This window comes from Triticum urartu, chromosome 3 (assembly GCF_003073215.2).
Source record: "Triticum urartu cultivar G1812 chromosome 3, Tu2.1, whole genome shotgun sequence".
Lineage (NCBI taxonomy): Eukaryota > Viridiplantae > Streptophyta > Magnoliopsida > Poales > Poaceae > Triticum > Triticum urartu.
This window is the reverse complement of record NC_053024.1, coordinates 655,508,796-655,521,800: the sequence shown is the minus strand read 5'-3', so window position 1 is coordinate 655,521,800 and position 13,005 is coordinate 655,508,796. Positions and strand designations below refer to the sequence as shown.

Genomic DNA, 13,005 nt, shown 5'->3' with positions numbered 1-13,005 from the left:
GAGTTTGGTCTATATTTAGAACAATGCGGAATAGTTTCGCAACTCACGCCACCTGGAACACCACAGCGTAATGGTGTGTCCGAACGTCGTAATCGTACTTTACTAGATATGGTGCGATCTATGATGTCTATTACAGATTTACCGCTATCATTTTGGGGTTATACTTTAGAGACGGCCGCATTCACGTTAAATAGGGCACCATTGAAATCCGTTGAGACGACGTCTTATGAAATGTGGTTTGGCAAGAAACCAAAGTTGTCGTTTTTGAAAGTTTGGGGCTGCGATACTTATGTGAGAAAGCTTCAACCTGATAGGCTCGAACCTAAATCGGAGAAATGTGTCTTCATAGGGTACCCAAACGAGACTGTTGGGTACACCTTCTATCACAGATCCGAAGGCAAGACATTCGTTGCTAAGAATGGATCCTTTCTAGAGAAGGAGTTTCTCTCGAAAGAAGTGAGGGGAGGAAAGTGGAACTTGATGAGGTAACTATACCTGCTCCTCTATTGGAAAGTAGTTCATCACAGAAACCGGTTTCTGTGACGCCTACACCAATTAGTGAGGAAGTTAATGATGATGATCATGGAACTTTAGATCAAGTTGCTACTGAACCTCGTAGATCAACCAGAGTAAGATCCACACCAGAGTGGTACGGTAATCCTGTTCTGGAAGTCATGCGACTAGATCATGATGAACCTACGAACTATGAAGAAGCGATGGTGAGCCCAGATTCCGCAAAATGGCTTGAGGCCATGAAATCTGAGATGGCATCCATGTATGAGAATAAAGTATGGACTTTGGTTGACTTGCCCGATGATCGACAAGCAATTGAGAATAAATGGATCTTCAAGAAGAAGACTGCCGTTGACGGTAATGTTACTGTCTACAAAGCTCGACTTGTTGCGAAAGGTTTTCGACAAGTTCAAGGGACTGACTACGATGAGACTTTCTCACCAGTAGCGATGCTTAAATCTGTCTGAATCATGTTAGCAATTGCCGCATTTTATGATTATGAAATTTGGCAAATGGATGTCAAAACTGCATTCCTGAATGGATTTCTGGAAGAAGAGTTGTATATGATGCAACCGGAAGGTTTTGTCAATCCAAAGGGAGCTAACAAAGTGTGCAAACTCCAGCTATCCATTGATGGACTGGTGCAAGCCTCTCGGAGTTGGAATAAACGCTTTGATAGTGTGATCAAAGCATTTGGTTTTGTACAGTCTTTTGGAGAATCTTGTATTTACAAGAAAGTGAGTGGGAGCTCTGTAGCATTTCTAATATTATATGTGGATGATATATTGTTGATTGGAAATGATATAGAATTTCTGGATAGCATAAAGGGATACTTGAATAAGAGTTTTTGAATGAAAGACCTCGGTGAAGCTGCTTATATATTGGGCATCAAATATCTATAGAGATAGATCAAGACGCTTAACTGGACTTTCACAAAGCACATACCTTGTCAAAGTTTTGAAGAAGTTCAAAATGGATCAAGCAAAGAAAGGGTTCTTGCCTGTGTTACAAGGTATGAAGTTGAGTAAGACTTAATGCCCGACCACTGCAGAAGATAGAGAGAAAATGAAAGATGTTCCCTGTGCTTCAGCCATAGGATCTATCATGTATGCAATGTTGTGTACCAGACCTGATGTGTGCCTTGCTATAAGTCTAGCAGGGAGGTACCAAAGTAATCTAGGAGTGGATCACTGGACAGCGGTCAAGAACATCCTGAAATACCTAAAAAGGACTAAGGATATGTTTCTCGTTTATGGAGGTGACAAATAGCTCATCGTAAATGGTTACGTTGATGCAAGCTTTGACACTGATCCGGACGATTCTAAATCGCAAACTGGATATGTGTTTACATTGAACGGTGGAGCTGTCAGTTGGTGCAGTTCTAAACAAAGCGTTGTGGCGGGATCTACATGTGAAGCGGAGTACATAGCTGCTTCGGAAGCAGCAAATGAAGGAGTCTGGATGAAGGAGTTCATATCCGATCTAGGTGTCATACCTAGTGCATCGGGTCCAAAGAAAATCTTTTGTGACAATACTGGAGCAATTGCCTTGGCGAAGGAATCCAGATTTCACAAGAGAACCAAGCACATCAAGAGACGCTTCAATTCTATCCGGGATTTAGTCCAGGTGGGAGACCCGTTGACTAAGCCTCTTCCACAAGCAAAACATGATCAGCACCAAGGCTCAATGGGTGTTAGAATCATTACTGTGTTATCTAGATTATTGACTCTAGTGCAAGTGGGAGACTAAAGGAAATATGCCCTAGAGGCAATAATAAAGTTATTATATATTTCCTTATATCATGATAAATGTTTATTATTCATGCTACAATTGTATTAACCGGAAACATAATACATGTGTGAATACATAGACAAACAGATTGTCACTAGTATGCCTCTACTTGACTAGCTCGTTGATCAAAGATGGTTATGTTTCCTAACAATAGACATGAGTTGTCATTTGATTAACAGGGTCACATCATTAGGAGAATGATGTGATTGAGATGACCCATTCGTTAGCTTAGCACACGATCGTTTAGTATTCTGGTATTGCTTTCTTCATGACTTATACATGTTCCTACGACTATGAGATTATGCAACTCCCGTTTACCGGAGGAACACTTTGTGTGCTACCAAACGTTAACGTAACTGGGTGATTATAAAGGTGCTCTACAGGTGTCTCCAAAGGTACTTGTGGGGTTGGCGTATTTCGAGATTAGGATTTGTCACTCCGAATGTCAGAGAGGTATCTTTGGGACCTGTCGGTAATGCACATCACTTAAGCCTTGCAATTATTGCTACTAATGATTTAGTTGCGGGATGATGTATTACAGAACGAGTAAAGAGACTTGCCGGTAACGTGATTGAACTAGGTATTTGAAGGAAATATGCCCTAGAGGCAATAATAAAGTTATTATTTATTTCCTTATATCATGATAAATGTTTATTATTCATGCTAGAATTGTATTAACCGGAAACATAATACATGTGTGAATACATAGACAAACAGAGTGTCACTAGTATGCCTCTACTTGACTAGCTTGTTAATCAAAGATGGTTATGTTTCCTAACCATGGACAAAAGAGTTGTTATTTGATTAACGGGATCACATCATTAGATGAATGATCTGATTGACATGACCCATTCCATTAGCTTAGCACCCGATCGTTTAGTATGTTGCTATTGCTTTCTTCATGACTTATACATGTTCCTATGACTATGATATTATGCAACTCCCGTTTGCCGGAGGAACACTTTGTGTGCTACCAAACGTCACAACGTAACTGGGTGATTATAAAGGAGCTCTACAGGTGTCTCCAAAGGTACATGTTGGGTTGGCGTATTTCGAGATTAGGATTTGTCACTCCGATTGTCGGAGAGGTATCTCTGGGCCCTCTCGGTAATGCACATCACTTAAGCCTTGCAAGCATTGCAACTAACGAGTTAGTTGCGGGATGATGTATTACAGAACGAGTAAAGAGACTTGCCGGTAACGAGATTGAACTAGGTATTGGATACCAACGATCGAATCTCGGGCAAGTAACATACCGATGACAAAGGGAACAACGTATGTTGTTATGCGGTCTGACCGATAAAGATCTTCGTAGAATATGTAGGAGCCAATATGGGCATCCAGGTCCCGCTCTTGGTTATTGACCGGAGACATGTCTCGGTCATGTCTACATCGTTCTCGAACCCGTAGGGTCCGCACGCTTAAGGTTTCGATGACAGTTATATTATGAGTTTATGAGTTTTGATGTACCGAAGGAGTTCGGAGTCCCGGATGAGATCGGGGACATGACGAGGAGTCTCAAAATGGTCGAGACGTAAATATCGATATATTGGACGACTATATTCGGACATCGGAAAGGTTCCGAGTGATTCGGGTATTTTTCGGAGTACCGGGTAGTTACGGGAGAAGCAATGGGCCTTGATGGGCTTTAGTGGGAAGAGGAGAAAGGGCCAAGGGGCTGCTGTGCCCCCCTCCCCTCTGGTCCGAATTGGACTAGGGAAAAGGGGGCCGGCCACCTTTCCTTCTCCTCCACTTCCTTCTCCCTTCCTCCCCTCTTTGTGGACTCCTACTAGGACTTGGAGTCCTAGTAGGACTCCACATCCGGGCTGCACCAATTGCCTTGGCCGGCCTCCTCCTCCTCCATCCTTTATATACTGAGGCAAGGGGCACCCCATGAACACAAGTTGATCTTCATGATCGTTCCTTAGTCGTGTGCGGTGCCCCCCTCCACCATATTCCACCTCGGTCATATTGTAGCGGTGCTTAGGCGAAGCCCTGCAACGGTAGAACATCAAGATCGTCACCACGTCGTCGTGCTGACGGAACTCCTCCCCGACGCTTTGCTGGATCGGAGCCCGGGGATCGTCATTGAGCTGAACGTGTGCTAGAACTCGGAGGTGCCGTAGTTTCGGTGCTTGATCGGTCAGGACGTGGAGACGTACGACTACATCAACCAAACGCTTCCGTTGTCGATCTACAAGGGTACGTAGATCACACTCTCCCCTCTCGTTGCTATGCATCACCATGATCTTGTGTGTGCGTAGGAAAATTTTTGAAATTACTACGTTCCCCAACAGTATTGAGATACCAATGATCGAATCTCGGGCAATTAACATACCGATGACAAAGGGAACAACGTATGTTGTTATGCGGTTTGACTGATAAAGGTCTTCGTAGAATATGTGGGAGCCAATATGAGCATCCAGGTTCCGATGTTGGTTATTGACCGGAGACGTGTCTCGGTCATGTCTACATAGTTATCGAACCCGTAGGGTCCGCACGCTTAACGTTTCGATGACATTTATATTATGAGTTTATATGTTTTGATGCACCGAAGGTTGTTCGGAGTCCCGGATGTGATCATGGACATGACAAGGAGTCTCGAAATGGTCGAGACATGAAGATTGATATATTGGAAGCCTATGTTTGGATATCGGAAGTGTTCCGGGTGAAATCGGGATTTTACCGGAGTACTGGGAGGTTACCGGAACCCCCCGAGGACTTAATGGGCCTTAGTGGGCCTAGGTGGAAGAGAGGAGAGGCGGCTAGGGCTGGGTCGCGCGCCCCTCCCCCCCAGTCCGAATAGGACAAGGAGAGGGGGGCGGCGGCCCCCTTCCTTCCTCTCCTCCACTCTTTCCCCCTCCCAAGTCCTAATCCAACTTGGAAAGGGGGGGAGTCCTACTCCCGGTGGGAGTAGGACTCCTCCTGGCGCGCCTACTCCTTGGCCGGCCGCACCCCCTTGCTCCTTTACATATGGGGGCAGGGGGCACCCGAGAGACACAACAATTGATCATTTGATCTTTTAGCCATGTGCGGTGCCCCCCCCTCCACCATAGTCCACCTCGATATTATTGTAGCGGTGCTTAGGCGAAGCCCTGCGCCGGTAGAACATCAACATCGTTACCACGCCGTCGTGCTGACGAAACTCTCCCTCAACACTCGGCTGGATCGGAGTTCGAGGGACGTCATCGGGCTGAACGTGTGCTGAACCCGGAGGTGCCGTACGTTCGGTACTTGATCGGTCGGATCGTGAAGACATACGACTACATCAACCGCGTTGTGCTAACGCTTCCACTTTCGGTCTACATCACCATGATCTTGCGTGTGTGTAGGAAAATTTTGAAATTACTACGTTCCCCAACACTTCAGCATCAGGAAGGACGTGAACTTCGAAGTGGATACAGTAAGTCACAACGACAAGTCTTTTTTCGTAATTAAGCATGACATCTGCTTCATTTGCTTCAACTTATAATTTAATTTTTTTACTATTCTACTAGCGTATCCCCTGCCATGCAAGAGTTTTTGTCTTGGATAAGATAGGTTTCAGTCGTACTATGGAGGTAAAGAAAGTTTACTTGAAGACCGAGCATGGTTGTATTTTCCATGTAAAATTATACAACGGAGACGACTACACCTATTTTGGATGCAAAACTTGGCGAGCACTATACAAGACTTATGCATTTGAGCATGATATGGTTATCACCTTTGATATTCGTCCGAAGATGATATTGAAGGTAATATCAACATCTGGCTCGATGTGCAGACGCCTCCAGTTATACCATTATGTGAGTTTCTCAACCATATTTATGTCTTTGATATTGTTTATTTAAAAATAGTCGACAACTAATTTCTATTGTCAGCTTATTTCCGTTCAAGCAAACATGTCCAGCGCCTAGTAGACAGGACCTACTACTGTCCCGGGGCTGAACTAAACTGCGAGGAGTTAAGTCATTATGTTTCATGGCTTGAGGATCTTGATACTGTCAAGACAAATTTTCTTCCTGCACTTAGAAATGTTAGTACTGAAAACGTGCGGCCAATAGTGTTCGTAATGAACTACGGTCACATCTATTTAGGAAAGATGGTAAGATTTTTACTATTTGTCCTTAGTGCATCTTTTGCATACATTATTTTTTAAGCTAAACTTCATTGCTAAGTATGTTACTATACGATGTTCTTCAATAGGGACTCTCGATGAATTTTGTGCCTCATGGGATCGAGACTAAAGGTACCATGAGTATTGTTAGCTTACGGCCAAGATATCCTACAATGCACTTTAGTGCATTCAGAATTTCTAATAGCGAGCAATGCTTAATAGTGAAAGACTGAACCAAATTTGTGATGGAGGAGTGCAGGGAAGTACTAGAGGGCAGCAATCAGAAGCGCAGCCCACGATTAGGAGATAGGTTCATCTGCATACTCTAACTTGATGAAGGAGGAGAGCTACACATGTTTTATGTTATTTTACCTAAGAGAGAGCAGCAAGAGTGATTAGCTAGCTAGAAATGAGTTTGAAGATGATGATGTGCTACACTATGGCTATGATGATTAAATAGCTAGTGTTGGTGGTAATGACTATGATGATTATTATTAGCTAGTGTTGGTGGTGATTAGATAGCTACCGCATCTAGTGTTGGTGGTGATTAGCTAGCTAGAATGAGTTTAATCGGATGATGATGTGCTACACTATGACTATGGTGATTAAATAAATACTGTTGGTGATAACGACTATGATGATGATTAAATAGCTTGTGCTGGCGGATTAGATTCAAGTGGAGGCAACCTGTGGTGCACATCGAAAGTACTACTAGTCCAAACTAGATCAAGTTTAGATTAGTAATATACTTTTGACATGCATCACATATTGCCTCCACTTGAACCTAATCCACCTTTATTTGACACACTGTTATGGACATAATGATATAAACCTCATAATTGGTATTGTACCAAAATTTGTATAACGGGGTATAAATACACTAAAAATGAAAAAAATGAAAAAAAGAATACTAGTAGCGATGGATAGTAAACATGCTGCAACTAGCTAGATTAGCAGCAGCGCGGGAGTGAACAAGCACTGCCACTATGTGTCTTAGCAGTAGCGCGTGTCGCACGCGCTACTGCTAAGTAATAATTGTAGCGCCTTATTAGTAGCGCGGCAGCCCGCGCTACTAGTGGGCATTAAACCCGCACTACTACTAGGGTTTTCCCTAGTAGTGATACTTCCGCATTATGGCAAAGGATCGCAATAGGACTCCACGCACATTTCGGTCACTTCAAGGGTGTTCGGAGAATATCAAGCCTATGTGTAGCCATTGGGCAGCTTGCTTGGAGCAAGTCCGCAATGCACCTCCAAGTGGCACCGTGAAGTCCGACTATGTGAGTTTGTTTTGCCTTTGTTCAAATTGTGCATCATCATATTGCATCATGGAAAATGATTGGATCACTTTATTCACATTGTGTAGGACAAGATTTCTCAACATAGATACAAGGACATGGAAGCTTCGGAAGGCAAATTTTTCAAAATAGAGCATTGTTGGGAGTTGCTCCAAAAGTGCGAGAAGTGAAAGTTGATCGACAAAGAATCCCCACCAAAGAGAGGCTCACTTACAAACATGGATGAAGATGAGGATGATGATGGCCCAAGAAATTTGCACAAGCTCGATGGCGACAAGAAGACCAATGAGAAGATGAAGAGAGATCAGGAAGCATCGAGCTTGAGGGAAAAGATTGATGCCATGGTGCAATCCAATGAGTCGATGTTGTTGAAGTCGCTGGAGATCAAGAAAGAGTTGGCCGAGAAGAAGGTGAAGGAGAAGCAAGAAAAGTGGCAGTTGCTCAAAGAAGAGGGGCTGCGCAAAGCTGCCATCGAGAAGAGAAGAGCACGCGTCGCTGAAAACAAATCCATGTCCATGTTGCTCGCCAAAGAGAACAAGATCATGTCAATGAACCGCAATGACATGGACGACCTCACCAAAACATGGCATGATATGGCAAGGAGAGAAATCTTGAAGAGAAGAATGGTGGCGTCGGCCGGTCCGTGCTACAGTTCCGGTGATGTTTTCTCCGCTCCATATGGTGTCAATGTGGATGATTTCGGTACGGGAGTTGGAACAAGCGCCGGAGGTGGATTCGGTGGCGCCGATGAACTTCAAGATGGACTCGATGGCGCGGAGTGAAGATCGATCAAGATGATGCCGGACATGGGCGCAAACCTTTTGCAGGGCCCTCTTTTGCGTTAGCCGTAATGAACTTGGCTTCTATTTGCGCGTGAAACTGTTTATGTCGTTTGAATTTGAACTTGTTTGTGAAATCCTATGTCAAATGCGAGATTTGCAGTTTATCTGTTTGCGGGTCGTCGCGGTGGTGCCCAAGCAGATCCTGTAAATGCCGACCCGTAAAAAGGCATATTCCACGAATATATTTTTTTACGAATCTGTTTGGAGGGGTCTGCATCTGTGCCAGCCCGCGCCGACCCGCAAAAGCGGTTTTGCGTGAACTGCAAACGCGTTTTGCGGGCCGACGGGATGCGAGGTCTGCTAAAGTTGCTCTTAGTAATACAGAAAATTACTATGACCTTCATTAGGAAACACCTTCAAGTACATGTCTAATAACCACCAACTTATCATCAAACACGTATAGAATTTATTCTATATTTTACTACTCCTTCCAATCCATATTAATAGTCGCTGATTTAGTACAGAACGGAGAGAGTAGCAATCTACCCTGCCTCGCTTTGGTCACCGTGGCGTGCTTGAGAGAGAAACTAATATCAAATCTACCGACTAAAAGCTTCCACAAACGGATAAAACAGCCTAGGGGGGACATCGGACACGTACGTACGGGATCTATCGGCAGCAATAAGGAAAGATGCATAGTTTTTTTTTTGCATGGTTGGTTGGAAAGATGCATAGTAAGCGAGCCATCTGTGTGGGCCTTTCTATAGCATATCTCCATGGGCTGCTTCTTTTCTCCAAAATTTTTATTAATAGTAATTAATAATCACGGAATTATGAAACAAGGAAAGGATAATTCCTAATTTGAGAAATAGGAAGAACGCTAGGCATTACAGCGTCCACACGTGGACGCTAGTATAAGCGACATCCAGATCGGGGCGCTAGCATCGATCACGGCCACCGTTAGGTTGGACCCCATCCGCAATCCAGCAACTTTGGCCCATTATCACCTCGGCCACCTCTCCACGGCCGCCGCCGCCGCCCTCCACCTTTGATCCCCGCGACCACCTATCCACGGCCGCCTCCGCCCTCCACCTCATCTCTCGCCAAACTCCTCAAGGCCGCCTCCCTGTAATCCCCTCGTCCACCTCCTCACTGTCAAAGTAGGTTGCGCCACCACGGCGAGATTGGCGGAGTTGACGGCCCTTCTATCTTCTCTCGACCGCGGTCACCACGTCTGTTCCGTTCCTCGTCCCTGCATTCCTCGCAGCCTCAATCGTCACCCGCCGGAGCACAAGACGGTAGGTACTGTTATTTTTCCCTCAAACTGTATGTTCTTCCTGATCTCCAATTGAATAGCACACTACAGTAGATGCTAGCAGATATCTTCTATGTATTGCATGGTATTTGTCTCTTCTTCTGATTAATAGATTGGTATTGATATTGTGCCAAAAAAATTCTAGTCCTGAATTTTCATGACTGGAAGTGTGCAACCTGGTACTTGTATGTAGTTGACAGTAAATGATTGATATTGCTCATGCGGCTGCTTTAGTGATTTGTCATTGGTTTCATAAGCATAGCTCTTACTGAGAGATAATATGATTTACTGAGGTTTATCTAATACTCTGAAGAATAAATGCAAATGATTGATGTAGTGCACTCCGAAGGCTTACTTGTTCCTTTTATCTTGTGACAGGGTACTGAAATGAATACAAATGGGCATTTTAGTGATTTATTATGGATGCCTCACAGCCAACATAAAATATCCAAATCTTGGGAAAATGTGAGTCTTTGTTGAATTTGCATGTGGCCTGTTATACTTGGTGTTTGGCTTAAACTGATTTCTGTTTGTATTAATGCAGCCTAATGTTTCCTTGAACGTACGGTGTCATCGTGTTGGCATCCCATTTGATCCTCTATGTAGGCCAGCTTTAGAGAACCTTGGTTTTTATCAGATTGCAATGATGAGGAAAATCAATGTCGACAAATACTTGATATCAGCGTTGGTGGAACGTTGGCGGCCCAAGACAAATAGTTTTCACTTACCTATAGGAGAAATGACTATTACACTGCAAGACGTCAGTTGTTTGTGGGGGCTGCCTATGCATGGTAAACCACTTGTTGGCATAGCTGATGCGCCATGGTCGGAATTAGTTGAGAGGTTGCTTGGGATTCCCATGGATGAACAACACGTGAAACAAAAGAAAAGGAGAAAAAGTGATGATAATATTGTTGTGAGGGATTCACAATACTCTCTAAATTTGGGAAAACTACGAGAACGCTTCCATGTGTTGCCGGATAATCCAATGGATAGGGATATTAATTGGCATGCTCGAGCACTTGTTCTAGAAATCCTTGGCTCCATAGTCCTTACGGATACATCTGGAGATGGAGTGCCAGCTATGTATCTCCAATTTATGCAAATTTTAGGACAGCCAACAGAGTATAATTGGGGAGCAGCTACTCTTGCTCTGTTGTATAGACAATTGAGCATGTGTGCTGAGAAGGAGAGACTAGAAATTTCAGGGCCTTTATTGCTACTACAATTATGGTCTTGGTCCCGTTTGCCACTTGGTCGTCCTAAAGTTATTTTTGAGAAGCCTAAAGAAGGAGAGGAACCTGAAGAAGAGGAAGATGAAGAAGTACATTTGGATTATAACCCTGTTTTTGGAGCAAAGTGGTGTGCTGCACACGCATTTGATGTCCCTCATAATGCTGGTATTGTATTCTAATAACTAAATTTATTACACGTCATTTGTGCTACCACAAATATTTTTCTTACCTTGCAATGAAATATATATAGGTAATGAATACTATCGGAATCAGATTGATTTGATTCGAGAAGGTGCAATTGATTGGCAACCATATGATGATCTTCTGGAGCAGATGCCTATCCAAGTTCATGATGATTCTGGTTGGTGGTATGCTAGAGTACCACTCATGCATTGTTGAATTGTGGAGTTTCACTATCCAGATAGGGTGATGCGACAATTTGGATTAAGACAGGCCATTCCACCTTCTATTCCACGTGGCGAGGCAGAGCTTCGGAGACAGCGACAAATTAAGCATTCTGCAGGAAAATCGCATAATTGGGAGGAATTCCATGTCAATTACGTTCAAGAATACAATCGCGTTCAAGCAAGTGTGTTGTCAGAAGAAATTCCCTTCGATGTAGCTAGTTTCCCTGATTACATACATTGGTTCCAACAAAATGGTATGTACACAGTATTCTTCGATTCTCAGTGCTTGGGCGGCCTAGATAAACCTATTCCATATCCTCGAGATAGTATCGAATGGACTGGCTACATGCCTAGTGGTCCGCCACTGGCTCGAATTGTAAGTGTGTGCAACACTTTAATTGTATTATTTGCATTATATAGTAATAAATGTGTAATGCAATATTTGTTTTGTCACTTGTAGGGGTTACGTGAGTTAAAGAATGCCGCATGGGGGATAAAATGTGCTACTACTAGTAGATGCAAGAAGATAGGGAAATCTGTATTGAGGTCCTGTGTAGGAAATTTGTTAGATCTGAACTTGGAGCCTAGGCTGCAAAGCATGCTCACTGAGGCTAGGTTACCACTGAAGATTGAAGATATTCCATCTGACGATGATGCTTCCTATATTGCTCAGCCACCAAGCCCCCCAAAAGAGAGCAATTCTAATGTGTTTAATGAATGGATATACTCTAGCAAAGGTTTTACAACATACTTGAAGGCTGGTGAAGCAATGAGCGATGGAGAACCTACAACACAAGATGTAGGTCAAGTGACCCAACAGACCAACTCTAATGAGCTGGTTAGAACTAGTAGGCATCAATCTAGGAGTCCGTAGCAAGCAGTTGATTAGAATGGCCATCCCCAATATGGATTGTAATAGTTTAAAAACTAAGTTTTCTCACTCCTTATTTGATAAGTTCATGTGGCAACCTACCTTGTATGAATATGGCATCATGTTGTCACCAAATGCTAAATTTGTCTGAGTTTGATTTAAGACATTTTCTACTTCATTCTAGTTGTCTAGTGCAACTTGTTATCTACCAACTTAAACTGAAAGCTGGAAAGTATGACTGATGTTGTACTGAAAGTATCCTGCCATGGTTACTAAAGAATGGCTTTCAAGTTAGAATTCTTGGTACTGCTTCAGTTTTAGGTTGTTGCTACAGTTCCTGTTAAGTGAACATATTTTGGTTGTAAAGTACAGAGGGCATATCGAATAGTGGCAGCTTGTGACATGTCACAGGAAACTGCAAAACTTTTTTGGCTTTGTTGTGCCACGCATTCATGAGAATATTCCAGATTGCTACTGTGAAAGGAAAATAAATCGAATGTCATGTCTGCGGGGAGGTCAGGTTCTTCAATTCGCTGCAGAATATGAATTCCTTTTCTCAAAGTTATTTTTTTTGGTTCGTGTCTCACATCCAGAAAATAGTTTCAAACTCGTATCCGGAGTATAATTTTGTTTACATCTTAAGGAAAATGTGGGAACATAAATGCAAATCAGTAAGCACGTCCATCATTGGTTGCAT

The 13,005-nt window shown here is 43.3% G+C and overlaps 2 protein-coding genes across 2 annotated transcripts; both read left to right on the top strand.

The window, feature by feature from the left end:
- The first annotated feature begins 10,260 nt into the window (after window positions 1–10,260).
- On the top strand, window positions 10,261–11,429 carry LOC125549008 (serine/threonine-protein phosphatase 7 long form homolog). Its single transcript, XM_048712513.1, has 2 exons — window positions 10,261–11,195; window positions 11,281–11,429. Exons 1-2 carry the CDS (start codon window positions 10,334–10,336, stop codon window positions 11,427–11,429), a joined length of 1,011 nt encoding a protein of 336 aa, XP_048568470.1. The 5' UTR covers window positions 10,261–10,333.
- Window positions 11,430–11,459: 30 nt separating this feature from the next.
- LOC125549009 lies at window positions 11,460–12,438 on the top strand. The gene is made up of 2 exons (XM_048712514.1): window positions 11,460–11,813; window positions 11,898–12,438. Exons 1-2 carry the CDS (start codon window positions 11,460–11,462, stop codon window positions 12,309–12,311), a joined length of 768 nt encoding a protein of 255 aa, XP_048568471.1. The 3' UTR covers window positions 12,312–12,438.
- The last annotated feature ends 567 nt before the right edge of the window (window positions 12,439–13,005 follow it).